Genomic DNA, 24,942 nt, shown 5'->3' on the forward strand with positions numbered 1-24,942 from the left:
CAGGTCTGTGCATAGTCATGCTGGAAATGTTCACGCTTCACATGCTAAAGAAAAAAACATCACAGTAGTTAAAATTTAAATGAAAACCAATAGTGCTTTGACTGAGGATAAATTTACCAACATATGTACATACAACATACAACATATAACATACAAATAACATAATATGCAGGAAGACTGAATAAAAAGAGAAGCCCCTTCATGACTTTGTTGTACTTCATAGTTAAAAAAAAAAGAACAAGTAGCTGACAACAACAAAAACGTCTGCAAGAAATATCCAATCCAGTGATTTACTGTTTTGTTTGTTGTTGTTTTTTTACCTTGAGACAAAACACATTTTGAACATTATATTTTTCAAGCATGACAAAGACCACATGTATATAAAATAATTTGTTAAATACAGCAGGAGTAGCACATGTAGGAGACCATGTTATATGGCATATGTACACAGTTCTGGAAGTGTCCTGCTACATGTAGTTGTAACTGTTACTAGGAAATACATGCACAGTCAGAAACAGCGTGTGAAATGAAAGGTCAGAGTCTAAGTAGGAAGAAGACCTCAGGTTCTGATGAGTAGAAGTCAGGAGGGAGTACAGAGTCATCATTATAGTAGCGATCTCCGTTTCCATAGCGTAGTGAGGTGCAGGCTCCTTCAGGCAAGCCTCTAGCCTCCGGACCCAGCTGGTCCAGGTAACCAGCAATATAGGACCCTGTAGAATGCCTGTTTGGTGGAGGAATTTGGGAGGAAACTGGCTTATTACGGAGTACTACTTCCATGGCACCCTCAACAGGCCGGTGTTTGAAGGCCTCCTGCTGTCTCTCACGTGCACGATTGGCTATGTGACGTACGCGACTTTGACTGCGAGACGACAGTCGCCTTGACAGAAATGGCGGAGGATCTTCAGGATCATCGGCAGAGCTCTGAGAAACCAGAGGGAGCACTGAAAGGGGTTTCGGGATGGATTGAGAACATAAAGGAAGGGGGCATGTATAGTCTTCATTTTCTAATGTTACAAGCTTGCGAAGCTGCTCAGTTAAGGGATCAGTGGACTTCGGTCGACCAGACAACCCACATATCCGTCTTTGGTCTTTCATTGCAGGAGTGACAAAACTTCGGCTGATTGATTTGTACTTGCTCTGAAAGTTACACGAGATGTCCTCAGAAGTCAGGTCTCCCAGACTCTTGGACTTGGAGGAAGCTGGATCGAATCCATTGTATATGTCCGGAGAAGGTACAGAAAAGGCCTGATTGTGCGAAGATGACTGGGAATAAGAGTCTTGCGACTCTTGATCAACTGGGATTGTGTTGGAGTCTGATACAGGTGTGTCCCTATTTACCAAATGATGATAGCCTTGAGTCTTTGCAAGACATTCTGAAGACAAAGAACTTTTGTGTATATGCTCTGCTCTGCTGACCAAGCTATTTTGAACTCTTGTCTCCTGGTGCCTTTCCTCTGTGGCATCTATTTTGTGGTCACCAGGCGTAAATCTCCCAGAGTCATTATAACAGTTAAACTTCCTTGGCTGGGATTTGTTGGTAAGGTAGCTGCTAGAGTTCAGACTTTGGTGTGGAGATTGGTAGTGTCTGTGAAAGGGTGATGTGTCTCTGGAATAGGAGTGAACAGGAGAGGGATTGTATGAGGGTTTTTGGAGATGGGATGGCATAAGTCTTTGTACATGATAGGGGGAGGTCTGGTTTAAGCTATGAACACTTTTGAAATCGTGTAAAGGACTCAAAGGGGTCAGTGTGTTGTCTAAGGGATCCCCATCTACATTGATCTCCACTTCCATCAGACTGCTACTTGCAGAGTCTTGGCACAGCAAGAAACGGTCTGAGGCTGTGCTATTGATTGAGGTTTCTCTGTATCCTCCAAATTCAACATTTTTGAATGATCCAGTGGATTGGCCTTTGCTTCTATAGTTTTGCTTTAGATTTCCATGTTCAGACCATTCTAAGGACATCTTTTTGGGAGAGGATCCCTTGCTGACCACAGGAGAATCAACCGAGTCATTGTGAAAGTTGGTTTGATAAAGGCTGTTTGTAAGTACAGGAGAAAGCACCTCCTCATCCAAGATGGTAAAGACTGAAGGTTCAGTCGTTTCAGGACTAGAAGGTCTCTCGGTTAACTCTGAGCTTGTGTACACAGATTTTTTAAAAACTTTTAATGGTGTGCTGGAAAGCTCATTGTTGAGACGAGGAAGATTATTTTTTATGGATTGTGACTTGGATGGAAGTAAGGGGCTCTGCTCAGCAGTGAGCTCAAGTTGGCCAATCAGAGCAGATATGGACCCACAGGTGTCATACTCGTTCTCTAGTGAGACAGCATCAATAAGGCGAGAGAGAGCACTGTCCTGGAGGGACACTTGACTCTTCTGGTCTGACAGAGTCATTGTAGGAGGGTGCGATTTGGTGATGGTTGACGAAGATGAGGAAGAAGAGGAAGTCGAAGAGTACGTGGCTGCCTTGGGTGTTAGAATGTTCTTTTTAGGGGCTTCCAACTGGCTTAATTCTCTAAGACATATTTCACTAAGTGAGCTACTGCCACCATTACATTGATCTGTAGGACCTGACAAGTGATCTGGTGGCCCTTTGGAAGAACATAATTTATCAGCTTCGGTTTGGGTGAGACCACCTCTTGAGTGTTCTTGGAGAGGGTTAACCAGACTTTCCCTACTGCCCTCAATGACCAGGTAAGGAGTTTCTTTTGTATCTTTGGGATCAATTTGACAGTCTTGAATGTGGTCAGCTGAAAGGGCATGGACATCAGGTTCTTTGAAGGCAGACGTTTCAAAGAGGAGATCCACTGAGATACATCTGGGTTTCTCACTGAGAAAGGAATCTGTGGGAGACATTTTACAGGAGATGATTGTCAGTAAAAAAGAAAAGCACACTCTCTGACCTTTAAACACCAAAATCCAACACACGTCACTCTAAACACAGGACAAATGGAATGTACCACCAAGTACGACTGTGAGTAGGAAGTTTGAAAATGGCACTGTGTAGGTGCATGGGGAACATCCAGGTATTTGTTGAACATCCAACTTTTTTTTTTTTTATATCAATTATTTTTAATGAAATAAAACAAAAGTTGTTCAAAAACATTGGTGCGATGGCTTAAAACTGGAATGTTTTAGGTGAGTCAACCCGAGTATGGCTTGTGGATTACCTGCTGGGGTTTTCCTAGTCAGTTTTCTACTATAGAGAAGCACAACAGTAAAGACAGAACAAGACAGAGGCAAGTTAAAGTATTAAAGAAAGAAAAACCTGCATGTCTGAATACTTCAAAGGGACCAGTAGAGGAACTATGTATAATACTTAAAGGGATAGCTCGCCCAAAATCTCACCCTCTTTACTACCCTATTTTACAAATATCTTATTATCTTTTTTATGTACTGCACAGGAATGAAATCTATATAGGATTGGAACAAAGACAAGAATGAACATTTTTGGTGAACTATCCCTTCAAAAGCACCGTGAAACAATAGAGAGCATGTGAAAGTGTTAAATACACAATGCAATTATTAGTAGCAGTGAAATTATAGAGAAATTATGAAAATTTGCATATTACTTCTTCAATGAGATAAGAGTGGAAGCTTAGGAACAAATATTTCTTATCATAAAATCGCTTTGTTATTTGGATTTAACTGTGCTAAGAAGCAAATGTCAGCATCCACTCTAATTATGCCTCATAGCTAGAGTAATAATATAAATGATTGCGTGATTTTTATTCTGATTCATTATGACACAGTCCCTAAGGGGATGTCAAAAGAATTATTTAAGGAACTGACCAATGACTGTGTCGGCTCCAGGATCAGGCCCCTCCCGATCTGGGGTGGACAGGCTGAGGTGACTATGCAGGAGCTTATCCAGGGGCATGGATGCTGGACGGTGTTGGAGGGCTTTTCTGTTTCCTGCTCTCCTCTCTACACAAGAGGTTTGAGGGTCCCCATTGCTGTGCTTTCTGTCACTTGCAGCTTCAGTCAGTGGCATCTTTATCTTTTTGCGGCCCTTAGCAGGCGCACTGGCAGTCCTCCGAAGAAGGTGGTCGGTTATGGATCGCTTACGAGGTGGAACTCCAGTATGTGTGTCCACTGAGGATTTGGAACTTTTATTAAACAAGCCTCTAAAACCTCGCAGCTGACGACCCTAAGAAACAGACGTAGATAGAGAGAATTCAGCATATTTGTTTTCCTGAGCCTTTTAACCTTCTGAGACCAAGCAAAAAAAGAGAGAGAAAGAATGATACAAAAATGTGTGTTCCCAACCTATATGTATCTATTGTTTTTTGTTTTGTTTTGTCTTGTCTACAGAAGTAACATATGTAACTTTTATTTTATTTTGTATATATAAATAAAATAATAATAATATATATACACATATAATTATTATTTCAAGCATATTTGCAAAAGTTTTTCCTGTGCAATAAATAAATACATAAATATTTGCTTTTTCTATTTCTGTAAACTCAGGATGAGGAAGAGGAAATCATATTATATTCTAAAAATCCCAGAATGTCTATGCCCCCAAATAAATAAATAAATAAATAAAAATAAATAAATAAATTAATGTGTTGCTGGGTCCCAGGTTAAATCAAACTGTTCTCACAGACAAAAACACATACATGCAAGGTCACATATATTCATTTTAAACAGTCGACTTCAACATAATCTGACAATAATCTCTGTATAGACCACAAACAATTGTACAAACAACTCCATTACTGACTAAATCCAACAGATGGCAGCATGTTCATTTGAAACCATTCACAATTAATTAAAATTTTGAACAAATCCAGCTACACCAAGGACAGAACTGACCAAAGCAAAATTACTCACAAATAACAAAAACAGATGGACAAAATGAACTTTAAAAGGCGTGTCCATACAAACACGCATTTACAACAGCTTAGTGTTCACTGAGCAAGGACAGGATGTCACATTGACGCTCATGCAGTATCATGCAGCACACTACATAGCCAGGGTACCTTATTAGCTCCTAGCAAGTGCATTATGGTATAGCTTGGGTTGAGGACTAAAGGGCTCCACTGGAAAGTAGAAAGGTGGGAGGAACTTCAATAAAATGTCAGTGGGGGGGAATATCAATAAAGGTATTTTGCTATTTGAGATTCGTTTTACTGTTTTCAGATGGAAATAAGACACAAATGTCACAATCGCATGTGTCTGGTCACACTGCAGTAGAAATGGATAGAAACGACAGCTTGCATAACAGATTGTTATGCTAACCAGCTGAGCTTTTTAACACCTTTTTATTCAAACACAACACAACAGTTCCTGGAAAATGTCACTTTGGTAATGAATACCTTTAGTGAAAAATAAATGCTTAGTATACTACAAATACATTTTCATATTTATGTACTTTATGTATATTATGTATATTTCTGTATGTATAAAATGCCCTGCAATTTCACCTTTAGCATACTAAACCGGTTTACTTAAAAGTCATTGGAACAACTAATTTTGTACTTACACTATTCAAAATAAAAACGCTTCATAAAGTGTTTTTCAGAGCGATGCCAAAAAAGAACTATGTTTGACTCAAAGAACCATTCAGTCAAAGGTCTTTTTCCTTTTGTCACAAACAACCTTTTGTGAAACCGCTTAGACAAAAAGGTTCTTCTGTGGCATCATTAAGAATGTAACAGACTTGAATTGTGCAAAAGTAGCGCTGAAGTCCAATTAAATATACACTTAATATATCTGATTGTGCTAAAGTGGAACCATTGCAAGTATATTTCAGGTACACTTTAAATGTTTTACATTTAAAGACCAATATTATTTAAAGATCATACAATCCTCATGAAAAGTGATGTTAAAACACATTTCAGAGTTGTCTGTCAGTATAATAAATGTGTGGTCCTACTTTATGTTAAGTTGCTATAATACCCGTGACCTTAGTAACTAAACGTGTATGTAGTATGTAACCACAGTGCAAGAACACATTGGTGAATAGTATCTACAGCTGTAATATGGTAGAGCTATTTTACATCCCTCTTCCTCATGTACATACTATGTACTTATTGTAGTAATTACAATAACTAGGTACTAATATACTAAACCTAAACCTACTCCAAGTAGTTACCTTATATTATTAGTACTTTCTCGGGTAAGTACACTGTACACGTACTGTAAAATAAAGTGCAACCAATGTTTCTGTAACAATACAGGTGTACATGTAACAGCTCTCAGAAATGTATGTGTAGGTACAAACGTGTAAGAACACTTCTTCCTCTTCACTAAGTACTCGTGTAAAATACTGGACACCAACCACAACTTATAGGTAAAGCCTAACTTCCTGGCTGCTGCCGTGTAAAATCAGAGTAACTGTAGAATTGTAAATCCATATAAATTGTTTAGTTAATATAAAATGTAATGCTTTCTTTTCTCAAAAAAAAAAAATGCTGTTACACATTAGTACTTTCGTTACCAAACAGTGTTACCAATGTTCTCTTATACACGTTACATGCATGATTTTGCTGACTTCAGTGGGTCAACATACTACATACACATCTAGTTATGTAAGTACACAGGCATTAGGGCCACTTACTATAAAATGGGACGGTATTTTAAATATTTTTCTTTGGTATTACGTTAGGAACATATCTATTTATTAACAAATGAAGAAATAGAGTGTAGAACTTGGTAACATGTCCAGTGGAAATGGCTGTGGATCTTTATCAGATTGATTAGGTACAGCTGTCTGTGTAGTTAGAAGCTCACCTTCCCATAGATTTCATGCACTGTGATATGGACAAAAATGGATGCCTCTGTCATTCCTTCCAAATAAACGTGTCTATATCCTGCAGGAGTGGGAAAGAGGAGGGATGATTGAAAATGGGATGGAAGAAAGGCATTTGCATTTGTGCATTTGTTCAGAGAGTGAATGCAACTGAAAAAAAACAAAAAAAAAACGGGAAGACATGTTGTCATCGGTAGCTTTAGCACAAAAGTCTTCCATCGGTGAGCGTGTGGGAGGGCAGAGAGAGGTCAGCAGCAGACGTGTCCAAAGGCAGCACCTCAGGTCTCCATTACTTTAATGACATGCTTCACATGACACCACTCCGAGACACAGGGACCTGCTGCTATCACACTTTACACGCTATTTACTAATGACCCAGAATTCTTCAGCTCTTCATCTCAGTTTAACTCAGTCTCATGGTCTTTTTTTGACTTTTTTTAATCTGATTATATCAGTTGATAATGTTATCACGTATATCTGCTTCTTAAACTGGGCACATTTATGTCCTCTGTATTGGAATTGTATTATATGATTGTACATAAATAAATAAATTAATATGCATATAATTGAATTAGATAATATATAACAATAATTCATAAAGTGCAACAAACAAAATTAAACCATTGTTTATGGTTGTGATGATGATAAAAATTTAATTATCACCAAAAAAAAATATCATTTAACTGCAATGTTTACACAGTGTCAAAATATTACGCAATTAATTATATTATGTAATTCTATAAATTACATAAAAAAATAGTGCTATCAAACAATTAATTGCATCCAAAATATGTTTTGTTTACAGTACAGTACAGTACTGTGTTCATTTATCATGTGTACATAATACATAACATACATCATATATTTTGAAAATATTTACGCGTATATACATTTATGTATTTATATTATTATATATAGATGTATGTGTTTGTATTCATATATATATATATATATATATATACAGTATACATAATAAATATACGCAGTACACACTCATATATCATGTAAATAATATCTGTATTTTTATGTTGATTAATCATGGTTAAAAGCCCTGAAAAACAACTGTTTTAAAAAAAATATGTGTATATGAAAGTTTAGGCTCCTCCCAAACCTACTTCATTTCATTTCATTTCATTTAAAGGTCCACAGGTTCCAAAAGTACAGATAGTTAAAGAGACAATTTCTCATACCTGGCATGAGACTGTTGAAAGCTACGGTTCTCTGGCCCACAAAATCTCGTCCAATGGGGTCATGATCCCAAACCAGAAAGCGTACTAGAGCCACCTCGGGCATGTGAAGTGTGAAAGAAAGTGTCTCTTCCCACACAGGGTTAAATCCTACATTGACAATCACACAAAACATTAACATAAATCATTCTGTTCAAATAAGCTCAACAAATTCCTGGACACGTGAGAACGCAGCTGTACCATTATCATCCACAACCCTGGTTTGTTCTTTACAGCAGTCCACCGGAAGACCAATAATCTCCACCTCAACGAAGGGATCAATGATCTACGGATGAAGTCCACAAATGTCAAAAGTATTAAGTGCATTTCAACTCCGCATCCGACTGGAAATGCACTCTTATGCGGCACCTGCTTACCTCACCGCGATCTCCCAGCATTGAATCAGGAGGTTTAGGTAGCTGCTGACCACTAATGACTTTTATCACCAACTGTTTCTTTGGATTTGCAGGGAGGGGATCATCATGCAGTGGGTTAAAGGAGCCTGGAATAGATTTTCAGAAACCAACACAATGCCTAGAGCAACTGGGGAACTACATGATGTAATTGGGTTAAAAGGTTAGTCCACCCCAAATTTTTTATTTGTCATTATTCATGTCGTTGCAAACCCGTAAAAGCCTTGTTCATCTTTAAAAACAATTTAAGTGTGAAATTTTTCAGTCTACCTGTTGGCAGGTAGACTATTCTGATGATGTCTTTCATACCTTTCTGGGCCTTGACAGTGCTATTTATTTGGCAGACACAAGCCTGCCTGTTTTCATCCAAACTTCATGTTTTAAGGTGATTAAGTGATTAATGAAAAACATATCATTTTGGGGTGGAGTAACCTGTACATGTGAAGTAATTCTTACAGTTGAGTTTTTAAAGATTTTCTTATTAGTGATATAGCAGTATTTGGAATGCACAAGTGTACCTTTACACATTGGGCCAGGTTTGAGCACATAGCCACTGCCTCCATTGACCATGAACTTGGCTCTGTTCAGCTGCATCATACGGCCATCAGTCTGGTAGTTTAAAGCCACTGTGGGTAATAAAAGAAAGAAAAGAAAAACCTTCATTCTGTTTTCCATACATTCATTACCTTACTCTTTTAGTCCAACCTTTTTCCATCCTTCCTTCAATCGTTATTTTTTTTTTCAACCAAATAGTTCCATGTATTTATTCAGCCGTGTAAAGCTAAATAAACTGGATGGTTAACAAACTATGAGGGTTTTATCATGGCCTGGTAAACATATTATTCAATAAACAATCAGGGGCAGAACTCAGCTGCGGCTCCACAAGTTCCAATTTACTGTTGTTTATTGGACCCTTATGATGGCAAACACAGACACACACACACACACACACACACACACACACACACACACACATCTGCATTTGCTATGGCTTCTGCATTCCCTTTTGCATCTTTTTCTCTCTTGGTCCTGGTTAATTTCTGATCTGCTTTCTGTCTTCAACCTCTTTCTTCTTGTCTATATGATTCATCAATGCTTCTTTTCTGTTAGCTGCCTTATCATTCACATTCAGAACAAAAAAATTGTATTATTCAAAATGGAAACTGAATTATATCTGGAAACCTAAAAAACATTATGCAAGATGTTTTAATGCGAAGGGTGGTCACACCAAATGTTGATTTGATTTAGTTAATAGAAGTTAACTGATAAAGCAAATCTACTTATTACATTACACATTTTACAGCATTTTTACCTAAAACCATGCCTAAAACTTTAACAGTAATACAGCTTCTGGATTTCGCCCGTCTCAGACAGACTGGATGATGATGAGATCAGATCTCTGTGTGGAAATTTACATTTTTTCCTACTGACATAATACAGCAAAATATACAAATAACAAAAAAAATAGCAGTGTTCTAATCATTTTGGCCACCAATGTAAATTATAAAAATGCAAAACTAATGCATGTGTGTATAGTGTATGTGTGTTTGTGTACGTAAAAGCATCGTCACCCTCTCTTAGATAGCGCTGGCGAGTGAATGGGAAAAGCGCATATGTGCATTTTCTTACATGACTTGCATAAATAGGCCAACCTGTCAATTTTTCTGCACAACCGAGACCCAGATGGTATGCGCAGCAGGGAACACATGGCATTATAAAGAGGACTGCTAAAACACACAGCGTGTGTGCATACACTGTCAAAGTAGGGTCAGAGGGTCAACTGGGTCATAGGTGCATTTTTAATTTTATGGATCAAAATTTGGCAACACTTTATTTCGATAGTCCACTTTAGACATTCTAATTACAGTAATTAACTCTGCAACTACATGTAAACTAGTAATCATTATGGTTTTAGTAGACTGTCTGCTTAATATATTCTAACATTTTATTTTAACATACAACATACTGACTATCAGCCTGTCAGTTCATCCTAAACCCACCCTAACAGTCTGCTCTGAGAGTTAATAGTCATGTAGTTGCAAACTAATGAGAATCAGTTGACATGTAGTTAAGAAGTAGAATGTCTAAAGTGAACTATCAAAATTTGCACACATCATACCCGTTAGTGAGCTTACAAAAATCACTAAAACTAAAGTGAAATTGCACTGGACGAGTTTCTTTATGGTCGGATTTATGTTCATAACAGCATTCTGTGTTATACTCTACAATAATGAGTTTGTCGGTATACAGCGTGTGAATGAGCATTCTCCTTGAAAATACGCGCAGGCAACAACAGATGAAGATTTTTGCACGTCATGTGAATTTCATGAGTGTTTGGACGTGTTTGGAAGTTGTTCCTCACCTAGTTGGCATCCGACATTCCAGTACGTCTGTGGGTTAAAGTTACTGGAGTCGATCCGATAGGCTGAAGGATAGATCCGAGAAAGCTGTCGTTGGTTGAAATTCAAGAAGCGCTCAGATCGATGGTGCACCAGGTGCTGAGCTCGCGTCTCACTAAATGACAGAACATTATAGGGCGATCCTGAGAAAAGAAGGTGCAAGACACCTTGGGTTAGATGCGTGCTCTTGAAACAGCCTTTACTGGAAAGTGGAAATTGGTGGGTCGACGTCGTTCAAAAGGCATACATCTATAGTGAAAGCCATTTTTTTAAGCATCTATATGAAAAAACTTCACAACGGGGATCAATAATCAGATGTGGTCGCATAAGAAAATGTCTTACCCTCATCCAAACACTCCTGAGAGGCCACAGAGTTGGTGAGCACCACCAGATCTGATAGATCTCTACTCAGCTTTATCGTTTTTCTTCTCCTTCCACCTCTACAAAGAGACACGGCAATTTGTGAAACGGCTGACTATTAGTTGGAATGACATGCTCCAGCTCAGATAGACAGTATAAAGATAAGAAGGAAAGGTGACTGAAGAAATAGCTTATTTTAAAGGAATACATCAAAAACCAGAACAACAGAGATCTAACCTTAATGGATGAAAACCAACACAAATGTACAAAAATCTTTTTATGAATCAGTATAGAATTAATTACACTCAGTTAACATCGATGATGATAATAAATGTTTTTTCAGCACAAAATTAAATCTACAGTTATTTTAAGATGTAATAATACTTTGTACCATTTACTGCATATTTGATCAAATAAATGCAGCTTTGTTGAGCATAACTAGACATTTAGACAAAAAACCTTATCAACCCCAAACTTCTCTCAAACATGTGGCATACTACAAATAATTGAAAATGTACTCATAAATGATTATTCAACGGATCTTCAAAAACTTCAAATGCAGTTTGAAATGTTTGAAATGCAAATATCAGCTCTAATGCTAACAGCATCCTATTTAATCAATTGCTGCATCCTTACTGCACTATGTCTAGACTAGGAAATCAGTGTGAAAATAAAGATAAGAAAAGCCCCTTGCAGAGTGATGCTTTCATTACAAATGACTTTCCTCATGGTGTTAATGTAGCCCATTAAGCATACAAATGATGGCAAACTCTCATTAACATAATACACTAACAATCTCTTCATGACTGCCATATTATGAGGTGAATTTACAAAACAGCTGTACCACGTTTTACGATTATTTCAATGCATTTTAATGCGAACCTTTTCAGCACAAACAATCCTGCGATGTAAATTAGGGTTGTTACAGATCATAGCAAATTATTAAGATAATTCTATGTGCCAATTAAAGCGTAATTTGAGTTGAGTAATAGCTGGTGAGAAACTAAATCTGCTTTACCACCAATACTGGTTATTTTAAAAATTCTAAAATAAACGGTAAAACACAATTATTTAAAAAAGAGGACATAAATGCAGTCGAACCTGTTGAACTGTCCTCCTGATGGCTCCTGCTGTCCGTCATCGTCTGTCTCAACACTCTGACATTTCAGTCTTGATTTGGAGTGCCTCTGTGGAAACACACACAAACGCACAGCAAGCTAAATAAGTACATAGAGCGAGTGTTTCCTCCTTTGCTTTGGATGGGAGGTAATGAAATTCCTCCTACACACAACAGAGATGAGCAGAATAGCTCCGGCCCGTTTTAAAGGGCGTACTTAACATAACCACATAAGTGTGCGTGTAAGCAAGGATTAATACCTGCCAGACGTGACTGGTGTCCAAATCGTGGAACTTTTTTAGGGCCACGAGAACCTGTGTATAACAGCTAGGGGTAATTGCAGGCTTTAGGCTCATTACTAACAAAAGGAGAACCTTTGAGACCTCATAAACACACGCGCGGCGGCAAATGTAGAGAGTGGGAGGAAATATCATGCGCGAACGAGAGGCGTGCCTGCCTACTTCCTGCAGGAATGACAGAGAAGATGGATGCAATCTACAGGAGACGAGAAACAACTCTGACAGCCCTGATTGCATTTTAATAAAAAAATCAATAAAGTTTAGACGGGCTGCTACAATAGTCTACGATCAAACTTATGGTGGATGCGACCGCAAGCTTTGTTTACTCGCTTTATTGATTTGCGATTGAGGTGTTGAATTGCACACCGACCAGATTCAATATAAGAGATGGAGATTAATAATGCGTTTAGCCCGTTTTTATGCACAGGACGAAATATGAGAATGCCTGAGAATGAGCTCGGCGCTGCCATTACCCATGTATATAATCACATGTGATATTGAGGGATAAATCTGTTATCAAGTCAACATGTGTGTTTAATCAATGTTTGAATTCAGTAAATATGCACACGCTCGAAAGCGTATTTGCCTGCTGGCACTGTTACAGATAACTGATTCGGAGGACCCGTGCACTTTCAGTCAATCAATAGCCAATACTCTTTAAATCTCTCTGCCTCTGGGTAGAAAAAAAGTTCATATTTATGTAACATTTGAGACCAGAGGACACACACAAAGGGGACAAGGAACAGGATAGTTCTTTTTTCTGCAGCAGAGACAGAGAAAATGGAGGAAGAGAAGGAAAGAAAGGGCGAGGGAGAGGGAGGAAGACAAAAAAAGATCGTCTTCGTTCTGACCTTGTGCTTGAGGTTGCTAATGAAGGAGCGGCTCTGGGATTTCTTCATTCCATCTTTTGAATTCTGGAAGAAACACGTGCACAATACGTTATAATGTTTTCACACAAAAATTAATAACACACAAAATAACAGTGTATCAAAAGGTTCACAGGCATTTCTAAAATCAAAGTTACAATCCTTATGCCCTTGTTAGTGGAGACTTTGGAGTGAGCAGAGTGCCATTATGTAGCCATTTGGCATGCGCTTGTCATGATGTAATTTCCTCTGTCTTCAGCTGGGATGTTCCCGTGACAATGGTGGATAGGGTTGGAGCAAAAGTATGCAGTAAATTGAACCTCAAGTACCAAAGTTGTCCTTAAAAAAACAATATTCTTAAGGAAGGAACATGATAATAGGAGCAACATGATAATATCCAGTGGTCACTGCATGCAAAAGAGCAGCTTGTTCGTTCTACATTTGCGTAAAATGATGATGGGTTTGGAATGACATAGGGTTTGTAAATGACGGTTTATTTAAAAGGTATCTTATTCTAACTCAAATACTTGAGTGTCTAAATCCGTTCAAATAAGCACCGTGGTCAGAGATAAGTAGTTACATTCAGTGGTGCATAAAATGTACATAACATTGACTTCATCTCCAGACAGACTCTTAATTTCAGCGCTGGCTCAATCGGTTCTCAGTTGTTGTTTTTTTTCATAAATATTATACAGGAACACTGGAGGGGAGAGAAAATCCCTCTGTGCGTTACAAACGGCGCATCGAAATGAATGTTTAGAGAGTGCAAAGTCTAATAATAGGTTAAGAAAAGAGGCAGAACGAATGCTAATTAAGGGATGCTCCATGTCTTTTTATGGATTGCAAGACTAATGTGTGCGCTCTGATTAGGTATTCTAATTCTTCCTTTTTTCTTTCTTTCTTTCTTTCGTTCTTTAGAGCTGCCTGTTTCAAATTGGTGCTAAAATGGGTTTGTCTCTTCATGCGGCATTATATCTTCACACAGAATTCGGAGACCACACAGACTTCACAATGTAGATTCACAGTTAGAGCTTCTTTACCTTGCGCAGGTTTCTTTGGATGCCCTCATGGGTGGCACGGAGCAGCGCCCGGATAGAAAAACTGTCCGCGTCCTCTTTGTCCCCGATTTGAGACTCTTTCATCAGTGAGTCTAGCTTCTTCCTGATGTGGGACTCCACCTGGTGCTGACTGGACCCATTGGACTGAAATGCAGTAAGTAGAGTGTCAAAATCTATAGTTTACAAGAAAATAATAAAGAAAATAGCATCTATCTATCTATCTATCTTAGCTTGATACAGACCTTTCGTTTTTTCCTCAAAAGAACTGATGAATGGCTCAAGCTTTTATGGTGCTTCGTAAAAGCCTTGGTATAATCAGGGTAATAGATCATTTTCAATGTGTTTTCAAATGTGTTTTTGCTATGCATAAAGCTTTCCCTAGGATAATTTTTCAACTGGAAAACAGTTGAGTTTTTCAGTTTTTGTATCCATTTATCCAATCTCTGGGTCTGGCGGTAGCACTTGTAGCTGTAGCTTAGCATTAAACTTTGCTGCCGTACCATGGTTGCAGCAGTCACCGTTACATTTTTTGCTAGGCACTATTTTCAAGTGCTGCTTAATATCACTGTGCCTGCTGCAGCGATGGTACGATAGCAAAATCCCTTGATTATTATGTCAGAATGAGAGTATAGTTGTAGCTACAGCCTAAAAAATCTAAACTTTTTCATTTTCTGTTGGTTTTAGTACACAATGTAACAAAAGAAGAATCAAGTTTTGGCCATTTTTGAGCGTGATGCTAACGGTCTAATCAGTTTCAATGATCTATGCTAAGCTACAGTTAAAAGTGTTACCCCCAGAACCGGAGATCGGCTGAATGGATTCAACTGCTATATGAATTGTTTTTTTTTATTATGAGTACCAAAATAAATTTGCGCTGTGTGAAAGAGGCCTAATCGATGTGTGTTCTCTCTCATTTCAATGGCTTTTCATTAAAAATCAAAGCCTGGCATACTGATCTGAGAGAGCAATAAAGGGTGAGTTATACGTATTATTAAAATCCAATTATGCAAAAAAGGTTCAGTTTTTTGTTTGTCATCAGAGAAAGCATCCATAATGGCCCTCAACCTAGAGCAGGGGCAGTGTGTTTCTTGCATTTCGCGACAAGTTTAAGTAGGCATATAATGAAATGAAGAACAATAAACTTTTGATTGGCTCCCAGCAATGACTTGTCTGAGAGGATCATTAAACATTAATTACTCCTAACAAAGCAACATAAATATTTTGCAAGTTTACATAAAAATGCTAATTAGGTATCCTTCATTCAAGAAAACAAAAGAAATTCTTACATGGGAAGTCAAATTGCTGTTAATAAATAAGTCTGGGAAAATAAATGGATGTGTTAAATATCCAGCATCAGTGTGGACTGATTGCAAAGGAGTCTCTGTTAATGGCAGCGCTGCTGGATGGATCTTTTGGCAAATGGCCCTGTTGTCACGCAAAGACGTGTGCCTATATAGAGGTGTTTTCACACAAACAGAAGCTTGCCAGGGGTTCGGGCTGTGATTGATCGGCTTTTAGAGACTGACACCAACAGCTCAATGTGAGCCAGAATGGCGTGAGGAAGCAGCCAGACAAAATACTGGCTCCATCAAAACTGAGAGATTTTCATAGAAGCAGAGAGAGATGCAGAGGAGGTGATAACGTGTGAAAAGAAGGTGGAAAAGCAGCACATGGAGAACGTGAAACGACAGCTTCAATAATGGATATATGAGCATCCTGATCTTATTTGTAATTCTAATATAGATATTTGTAGAATTTCCACTTGATACATACAATATCAACCCTTTTAAAAAAAAATTTAATTAGATTTATTTCATTCTAAGTGTAGTTCAAATCTATTAACATATTTACTGACAGATAACTCGAGACTTACTGATATGAAAATTATTATTAAACTTTATTTGGAGTACTACTTGTGCATTTATTAATATTAAGTCTACAATGTGCTTTAAGGTCACTTTTGATGAGGATTGTTTGATCTCGCATGCACACTGATTTAGCCTATCTGCTGCAGTTTTCTCTCTCTCTTGTTTTTTTTTTTGTTTAATCTCAAAACGATCATGAACCTGTTTATATACTTGAGTAAAGCATGTTTCTGGTTTCAGGTTTCTGAAGTGCGTGCGACTTTACAGAAGCTCACGTTTTAGCTTAGAGTTTCACAGAACATTAAATTCATCAGAACATGAAACCGATGTTATATTATTTCTAACAAATGAGATTACTTTTGCGTAACATCGTCAGATGTATTTACCACTTTTGACACATTTACCTAATTTGACATTAGAAGTTTGGACTCACTGAACATCTTTTCAGCCATCCGAAGGCAGCATGTGACATTATGGGACTGTAATGTTGTAAAAAGTTTACATTAACGCTGAAAGATAATCTGAAAGAAACTTCGCTGAGTGTGTGCTCTTTGTGCACTATCCTGTTCGGTTCGTTGCGGTCTTACCATGCTATTCTTCAGCTTGAAGTCATCTTCAATCTCATCAGCACTGTCGTCATCGGACACCTCACCCTCTTCGGCATCCGCAGACAAGTACGGAGGAAGTCGCTTCCCCTATAGACAAGAAAAAATAAATGAATGCTTCCATAATCCTTTCCTGTATCCTTTACAGCAAACAACCCCATTATTGAGTGTTAGACAGTGTTTCACATCTCTTTAAACTATCGACAGCACCTCAGAGCCCATTTGTGTTGACACAGCACCTCAGATACCGATACTAGAATTGAATCCATACTAATGACTGCTGGCCACGGGTGAAAGAGAAGTGTAGTGTGCAGTCTTAAGGCCGATGAAGTAACATTTTCTTCCAAGGAAGGCTAAAGTGTAATGTTTTGTTTTAGTTTTGAGTCAGTGACCTTCTTCATAAGACACGCAACACGCTTTCACCTGTCATTCAGACATTTAACAGCCAAGCCAATGACCCACGATGCTCTGAATATCATAGCCTGAGGATAAACAGTGACTTAGACACTTCAGAGCACTGAAACCCATTTAAGGGTCATTAAACCTAAAACTCCAAACACTTGTCACCTCCTTGTCTGCCGGTCTCTCTCACGAACACATTTGCGTGAGGGCTAGTGGGAAATAAGAGTTGCTGGTGGAGGGACAAAATGGAGGGAAAATCAATCCCGTGCTTTTGACCTCCAGAGTTTGCAGGAACACAGGATGAGTGCTCTCGTCTGGCGGAGGGAGCTGACATTGTGACATGTTTAAGTGTGTGTGTGTGTGTAATCAAAGGAGGCCCGTTTTCAAGTGTGGGGGGATTTACTCAAGTGTGCTCCAATCACAAAGGGTCCCCGCTGGGTTTAAGAGTCTGCCGTCACTGTTTGCTCAACAGGGAGGGTCCTGTAGAGTGGCAGGCTGGCAGTGCCATCTGTCTTGACCTGTTTTACTAATGCCAAGCTCCTCGCTGGCACAGTGACGTCGTATTTACACAAAGCAATACTCTCTTCTTATCTGACTGACCACCTGTCTTCCCATTACACCCTTAAGTACTTTAGATAAAATTAACATTCTGTCATCGTTTACTCTACAAGGTCTGACAACAAAAATCATCATTAAAGATGTGCACGCATTCTTTGTCTTCTGAAGCCACATAAACAGTCCACAGTCTATTTTCATGTTATGGAAAAAGTTTTATGCTAAAATAATGATGCATTTGAGGTTGGATTCTTCTGTCTCGACTCCCTTGCAATCACTTACTCCCCACAATATCATCATCTACAAACAAAAACTGCCCACTAAACTACACCAAATGCACCTAATAATATACATAAAGAAACATTATAAAGGATTATGAAGATATTTAACTGGAATTTAACATTTCTCAAATTTATTTAACTTTTTATTGTGTGTTCTTTATGTATGTATTTATTTATTTCTTTTTGCCTGTGATGAGTTTATTTGCAAAAAAAAAAAAACTGATACGGTTTTTAATCATTTTCAAAGTTAAATTTTTTTTATTACGTTAGCTGTATTTTTAATTTAATCAAAACAAGCTAATTGCAAATATGTTATCTCTTTTTGCAAATTAACTCTTCATGTGTTTATTCTAGGGCTGTCAATTTAACATGTTAATTGTGTACCAATAATTATGTAGGAAAAAAAAATCATAAAATGTATTAACTCATTTAACGCAGTGCACTGATAAGCATGATGCAGGGCAATGACTGTCTGTGTGATGCAGCTTATCAGAATGCAGTTATGTCCCTCTAAAAATTCAATGAAGAAATGCCCCTGTGTGCATTTTTTCTTATATTTACGTCATATGACACAGTATGGCACAGCAATTACCCATTTAGATTTTATATTAAGCAGCTCAATAAATAAGTTAACATTGAGTTTTAGACACTATGTTATTGGTATAGCCAGTTTTACTGAATTTCAACAATAAACATATAGTTCCAATCAAGCCACAACAAAACTGTAGTGCATCTCTGAGCAACACACAATGAATCCATGTTTTTGAATGAACTGAGTAAGATAATAATTCAGTAATCTATCTTTCCTGTTACTTGCTTCATTTCTGAATGAATCATCTACTTTAATTGGTGAAAAGCATTTAACAAACACGCACACACACACACAAAAGCTGAACATAATTGCGGTACTGTTTACATCATTTTTTGTAAGACTACGGTGATGGCGTAGAAGTTAGCAATGCAAGAGTTGTATCTTAGTATTTGTGTGCTGACATGGCTAGACATGGTTTATAAGAACACAGATGATGACTTGGGAATTATAACATAAACCTGGGCATAACAGTGTAAACATCTAATGTGTCGTAAATGAAATAGGTTAAAAAACACTGTATTTTGAAATTCAAAAATGCCACTCAGCCATTTTGAAGCATTCTGTTAAGGTAAGGGGTGATTTTATTATCAGGTGACTGGAAATATGATTAACTTAGTATGAAAAAATTATTTCTATTAAGTGTCTTTATAAAATACACAAGTATATGCGTCTTTTCCAACTTGCTAGACTATAAAAGCTAACTCCAGACCTTCACACCTGTATTACACCTCAACCTTTAATGTCTTTCTAACTGATACTCATTCTCTCCTCACACGCTCTGGCTGTCCCTGCTCATCTACATTTTTTCCATCACAAAAAAGATTTTCATAACTGTCTTTCACTGCCAATTATTTAACAACCATAAAATTGTGGATGTGAAAAACTTCACAATTCTGCCCAACTCGATAACTAAATTTCTCTATGCATTACAAATGGCACTTAATGTTCCATTTGACTGTGAGAAAAGGCCAATGAGAATTGGATAGTGGAATCTGCATGCCAAGGCCACTCCCCGTACATTCCGGTCCTTCCCCTGAGCCACCATATAAAAGAGCAATTTCCTACAGCTGCACAGTCGTTGAGAGTGTCTCTTGAGATGTCGAGAAGGTTACACCCTTTTAGACAGCTCCTCAGAGTTTGGCCCATTGGGTGGTGGAGGCCATCACTTTGGAGTAAAAGTCCCAAGGTGAGCCATTTCCCCTAGGAGTGTGCCTTTTTGGCCCACCTGAACCTGGTTTACGGACCTCATGCTCCTCTTGACAGACCCTCCCTGGTAGATTAGGGAGGAAGGACCTTAGACCTCAAGGTTCCTCAGAGGGTGAGAAGGTTAAACCCTTCTAGACCGCTCCTCAGAGTTTGGCCCATTGGGTGGTGGAGGCCATCACTTTGGAGTAAAAGTCCCAAGGTGAGTGAGGGCTCATTCCACTTTGAGTGTTGGTCCCTCTGGGAGACCTCTCTAGCGGAGATCTGTAAAGCTGCAGGCTGGGCGACACCCAATACATTTGCAAGCTTTTATAACTTTGGTGTCCCATTCCCTAGGGATCAGTGAGCTTTCTCCCAGTTGTTATTTGTACATACAGACAAGTGTGAGTAAAAACTGTCACTTACAGGTAATAACTAAGTGTAATTAGTAATTACACTTCACTGTACTTACTAATGTATACGCATGGTAAATGTGTAATTTTACATTCCATTTTTCATATACTTACTATGTACCATCTACCATTAATTACTACTACCATTAATGAAGTACCTTGATCCATGTTTATATCCCCAACTTGAGTGCTGCAGAACTTATTCTGTACATTAACTAACAGGTTCATACACCAGTAATTCATAGTAAGTATGTTGAAATAGTTCTGTAAAATAAAGTGAACCATTTTACACAAATATTACATAATAATTAATTACTATTTCTTTTATAAGCACTGTTGTGGAGTGCAATATAACATTAACACAAACTTGTTTGCAAGTACTACATGTTTACCACTTGTATACCAAGTACAGTATGTGTCTCGTTTATTACCACATAATAGCAAATTTTTTCCATTGTTGCTACGCATTAACCATGTACATATTATTAGTATGAACAGTAATGTGTCTTATTAGTTACCATATATGGATACTGTAAGGACGTGCCTCTTTGTACTCACTTGCCCTTAAGTACTACATACACTGAAAAAAAATTATAAAAGCAACACTTTGAGCTGAACTCAAAGAGTGTTTGAACACAGTCACATTTTACAGTGGCTTTTTATTGTGGTCAGCCTAAGGCACACCTGTGCAATAATCATGCTGTCTAATCAGCATGATTAGCTTGATATGCCACATCTGTGAAGTGGATGGATTATCTCGGCAAAAGAGAAGTGCTCACAAACACAGGTTTTTAAAATATTTGAGAGAAATGGGCCTTTTGTATACATAGAAAAAAACTTAGATCTTTGAGTTCAGCTCATGAAAAATAGGGGCAAAAACAAAAGTGTTGCGTCTATAATTATGTTAAGTGTATTTACCATGTAAATACATTAGTAAGTACAGTAAAGTGTCTAATTAGTTGCTACGCATGGGCACTACCTGTAAGTGAACATTCAGTCTTTATGTACAAAGTAATTTTCATGCATGTACGACGTCATTTGCCTGTAGGTACAAGATATTTACCAGGGAGTAAACACTGTAGAATGCTACCAGAATTTTGATAATGCTATTCTGGTTCACCAGTTAGACCAGCACCAAACCAGAACTAACTATTCCGTACCAGCATGTAAATTTGATTTGGGTTTAACAAATACCAGAAAAAGAGACACTGGATTAAAGCAGGAAAGGGTTTAGTTTGTGCCAAACCTTTATAAGTATCTTGCCCTTGAGGGAGTTTGGACTGGGAAGCTGCTTTGGGTCTTTGTTCAGAGCCTCCCCCACCTCCAGCTTGTCTCCGAAGATCTCTTTCAGGTGCTGAGCTATCTTCTTCTGCTGCTGAATGCTGCAGTGATTCTCTATGGACAGGATCACGGGGAACCTGACGCAGCAGGAGACAGAAGAGAGAAAGGATGAGGGTGACGGTAATCACAAACCAGGGAACAGCTAGAACAGTCAGCAGCTGCTCCCTGCCTCCAGAGCCTTCCCCTGACATTAACCTTTTATCCGTATTTCTTTCATCTTGACTCATCTTCACTGTCATGTGCTCTCTCTCTCTCTCTCTCTCTCTCTCTTTTGCCATCTCACTCTTCCCTTTTTCCCGTCTGTCTGTCTTTTGACTTTCTTTCCCTTGCCGCATGCTGTCTGGCTGTTCTGTTTACTTCATCTGCACGCTCAAACAAATCACACTTGACTATGGTTTCAATTCTCTAAAAAGGCGTTTCCAAAAGCATGCGGGAATTCCACACATTTTACAGTGCAAAAATCTTAATCGATGTCTGTGCTTTGTTCACCAATAAATCTATTGAAACATCCATGAATAATGATACATTTATTGAAAAGCAATACACACAAAGATATTATACATGTCTGAAGTAGATATGTTTTTTACATTTACATTTACATTTAGTCATTTTGCAGACGCTTTTATCCAAAGCGACTTACAATTGAGAGTACTTTTAGAGAATAACTACTTGAATTAAGTTAAGTTTTCTTATCCCACTACAAACGGTTTTATTTAAATTTTATTAATATTTATTTAAATTTTAATTTCTTATCCACTAAATTGTTTTAATGACATTCACATATTTTACTGTAAAAGAGTTCTGCCAGGTTTGGTCAAGTAATAGGTCAAATGCAGATATAAAACTATTCAACTTCTATATTTTATATTCACATCTATGTTTTAAAGCAGAGCCTAAATGTATAAACAAAATACACGCGTACAAATTTCCTTTTCAAAATTTTCTAAACACTTTAGAATAGGGAACACTTTAACTATTAACTGTCTTTTTCCTCAATAAATTCTTACATTGCTGCTTATTATTAGTTAGTACGGTAGTTAAATTGAGGTATTGGGTAGAATTAGGGCTGTAGAATAGGGTCATGTAATATGTGCTTAATTACTACTAATAAATGGCTAGTATTTTAGTAATAAGCATGCTAATTAGCAACTAGTTAAGAGACCGTAAAATAAAGTGTTTCCCGAATTTCTACGCTATTACAATTAATACTACTACTAATAACAATAATGAAAATAATAATAACAGCAATACTATTATTATTAAAATGCTGCGATCCGTGAAAATGACCAAATTAGATTCAAACAGCTTAGCTAACAAGTTAACCTGAATGTCAGATACCCAGGAATCAGGGAAACCCTCTGGGTTTAAAAAGCTCTACATTGTGATCGACATTCCTCTCGCGCACAAATACGCACACTCATGAACACACACAAAACAAGGGAATCTGAACGAGAGAAGCGGAAGATAAAAAGATGCCCTGTAGGGCTACAGTGATAGCAGTGCTGTCTCAGCAGGTGTCATGGGATTTGGTGAGTGTAATTTGCATGTGATGTGCATGTGCTAAAAGTCTCATTTGCTCCATTATGTTGAGCCATTAGCTGAAACAGGTGTCTGTTTAATGATAAAAAACCACTAAAGAAACAGACAGGTAGCTTTCTAAGAGCACCCAGGCAGTGGTACAGGAAGATCTCTTCAATTATTACCATACTTATCCTCATGGTGATAAACAAAACAATTTTCCACAACAAATGATATCATTTTTTTGTCATGCACCTCACTGGATGCCTTGTCTAATAAGACAAAGCAAACATAGAGGTTTCTAGCCCATCTGAATTATTTTTGAATTAACAGTCTATTACAATGGAAAGCAGATAGCAAAAATGAACACACACAACGTTCCCTTGTGAAAATGATTACTTAAATATGCAGTATTTTCAGGAGCACCAAGCAATTTTGTATTATGAAGCTGTACTGTAATAGTAAATGGAAAACTAACTTACTGCTTGCTGCATGTAGTACATGTTATTTTTTGGGGTATTATATAAGGCTGTATGAAATATGTGAAGTTAAATGTGTCAACATAATTTTTTTAATCTGTTATTAGTACTAAAAAAACATTTTAGTTCAAATTTTTGGCTCTAAAATAATATTTTAAACTATTTAAAGAAAAATAAAAAAAATAACATACTTTTTCGTACCAAAAACTTACAGTTGACTTACTTGACTTACAGTTTTAGTAGCAAAATGAATAATGATACATCAGAGTTCCTTCTTTAAATGTGAAAATGCTTGAAAACTGAACATATGGTTTATTTAAATGAGCTTTCAATGGCTTTACTACGCCCACCAGGGAAAGTTTTGTAAGCTACAAAGAAAATGATGATTTATTTCCTAACATCAACTAATGACTAATGACTAACGATCATGAGCAACTATCACAAAAGAAAAAAAAAATGAAGAGAGAAGGAAGTACGCACTCATTGTTTACAAATGCGTATTTGTTGATGGTCTCAATGACAGATTTAAAGGTGATCTTGGAGGTCAGAGTGTAACCGTGTTGAACCATAGGCTCCCCGTCTGGACCATCCCAACAGTCCACTGTAACACAAAGCATAGTTACAAACAAGTCTCTAAAATTAATTACAGCCATTGGAAAAGATGTATTAGACATGTATCCACAATCTCTTACCTTCCACACAGCGGCAGCCGGCCTGCAGAACCCAAGCATACATGTCCGTCTTGGAATGGGACAGCAGCTGATCTCCAGTCAAGTAGGTGTTGTGGGAAGAGGCAATGAAATAGTTACACAGGGACTGATCCATGTCTTGGTTGACTTCGTTGTGCTGAGGATTGAACACATCACAGACTGGGCTCCTCATGTAGTTGGTGAACCCTAGGTAAAAAACAGACCCAAAAAAGCTGTTCATTTTTTATTTATTCGAGCTGTATGTTACATAGAGCTACAAAATCAAAACAAGTCGAAAACAAAACGATCTTACGATTTGAGCAAACGACTGATGGTGCACTGCTAAAATATCAGTTGGTACAACAATCAACTCTTTTAAAGACAAAAGGGGTGATGGCAAAATTGCAGAGTGCAACAAATGGAGAGACCATTCCAGTGACTTTTTAAAAGCCTAAGTGGCTTGCTCTCTTTCAAAAATGCAGTTTCCAGACAAAAAGAGAGTTGTGTGCGAGTGGTATGCAGCAG

General features: G+C 37.7%; 1 protein-coding gene across 1 annotated transcript in view; it reads right to left on the bottom strand.

Annotated features, from left to right (window-relative positions):
- Positions 1-106: 106 nt before the first annotated feature.
- The window catches only part of LOC122362612 (1-phosphatidylinositol 4,5-bisphosphate phosphodiesterase eta-1-like), a 62,797-nt gene continuing 37,961 nt past the window's right edge, over positions 107-24,942 (bottom strand). The window contains 17 exon segments of the mRNA XM_043264147.1: positions 107-2,840; positions 3,790-4,147; positions 4,986-5,045; positions 6,739-6,818; positions 7,948-8,094; positions 8,185-8,269; positions 8,361-8,485; positions 8,915-9,022; positions 10,759-10,938; positions 11,138-11,235; positions 12,257-12,342; positions 13,423-13,485; positions 14,478-14,639; positions 16,948-17,055; positions 21,637-21,808; positions 24,209-24,329; positions 24,421-24,624. Of these exon segments, the coding sequence (XP_043120082.1) occupies positions 535-2,840; positions 3,790-4,147; positions 4,986-5,045; positions 6,739-6,818; positions 7,948-8,094; positions 8,185-8,269; positions 8,361-8,485; positions 8,915-9,022; positions 10,759-10,938; positions 11,138-11,235; positions 12,257-12,342; positions 13,423-13,485; positions 14,478-14,639; positions 16,948-17,055; positions 21,637-21,808; positions 24,209-24,329; positions 24,421-24,624 (4,463 nt within the window). The 3' untranslated portion in view covers positions 107-534.

The sequence above is a fragment of the Puntigrus tetrazona genome, chromosome 18 (genome assembly GCF_018831695.1).
Source record: "Puntigrus tetrazona isolate hp1 chromosome 18, ASM1883169v1, whole genome shotgun sequence".
Lineage (NCBI taxonomy): Eukaryota > Metazoa > Chordata > Actinopteri > Cypriniformes > Cyprinidae > Puntigrus > Puntigrus tetrazona.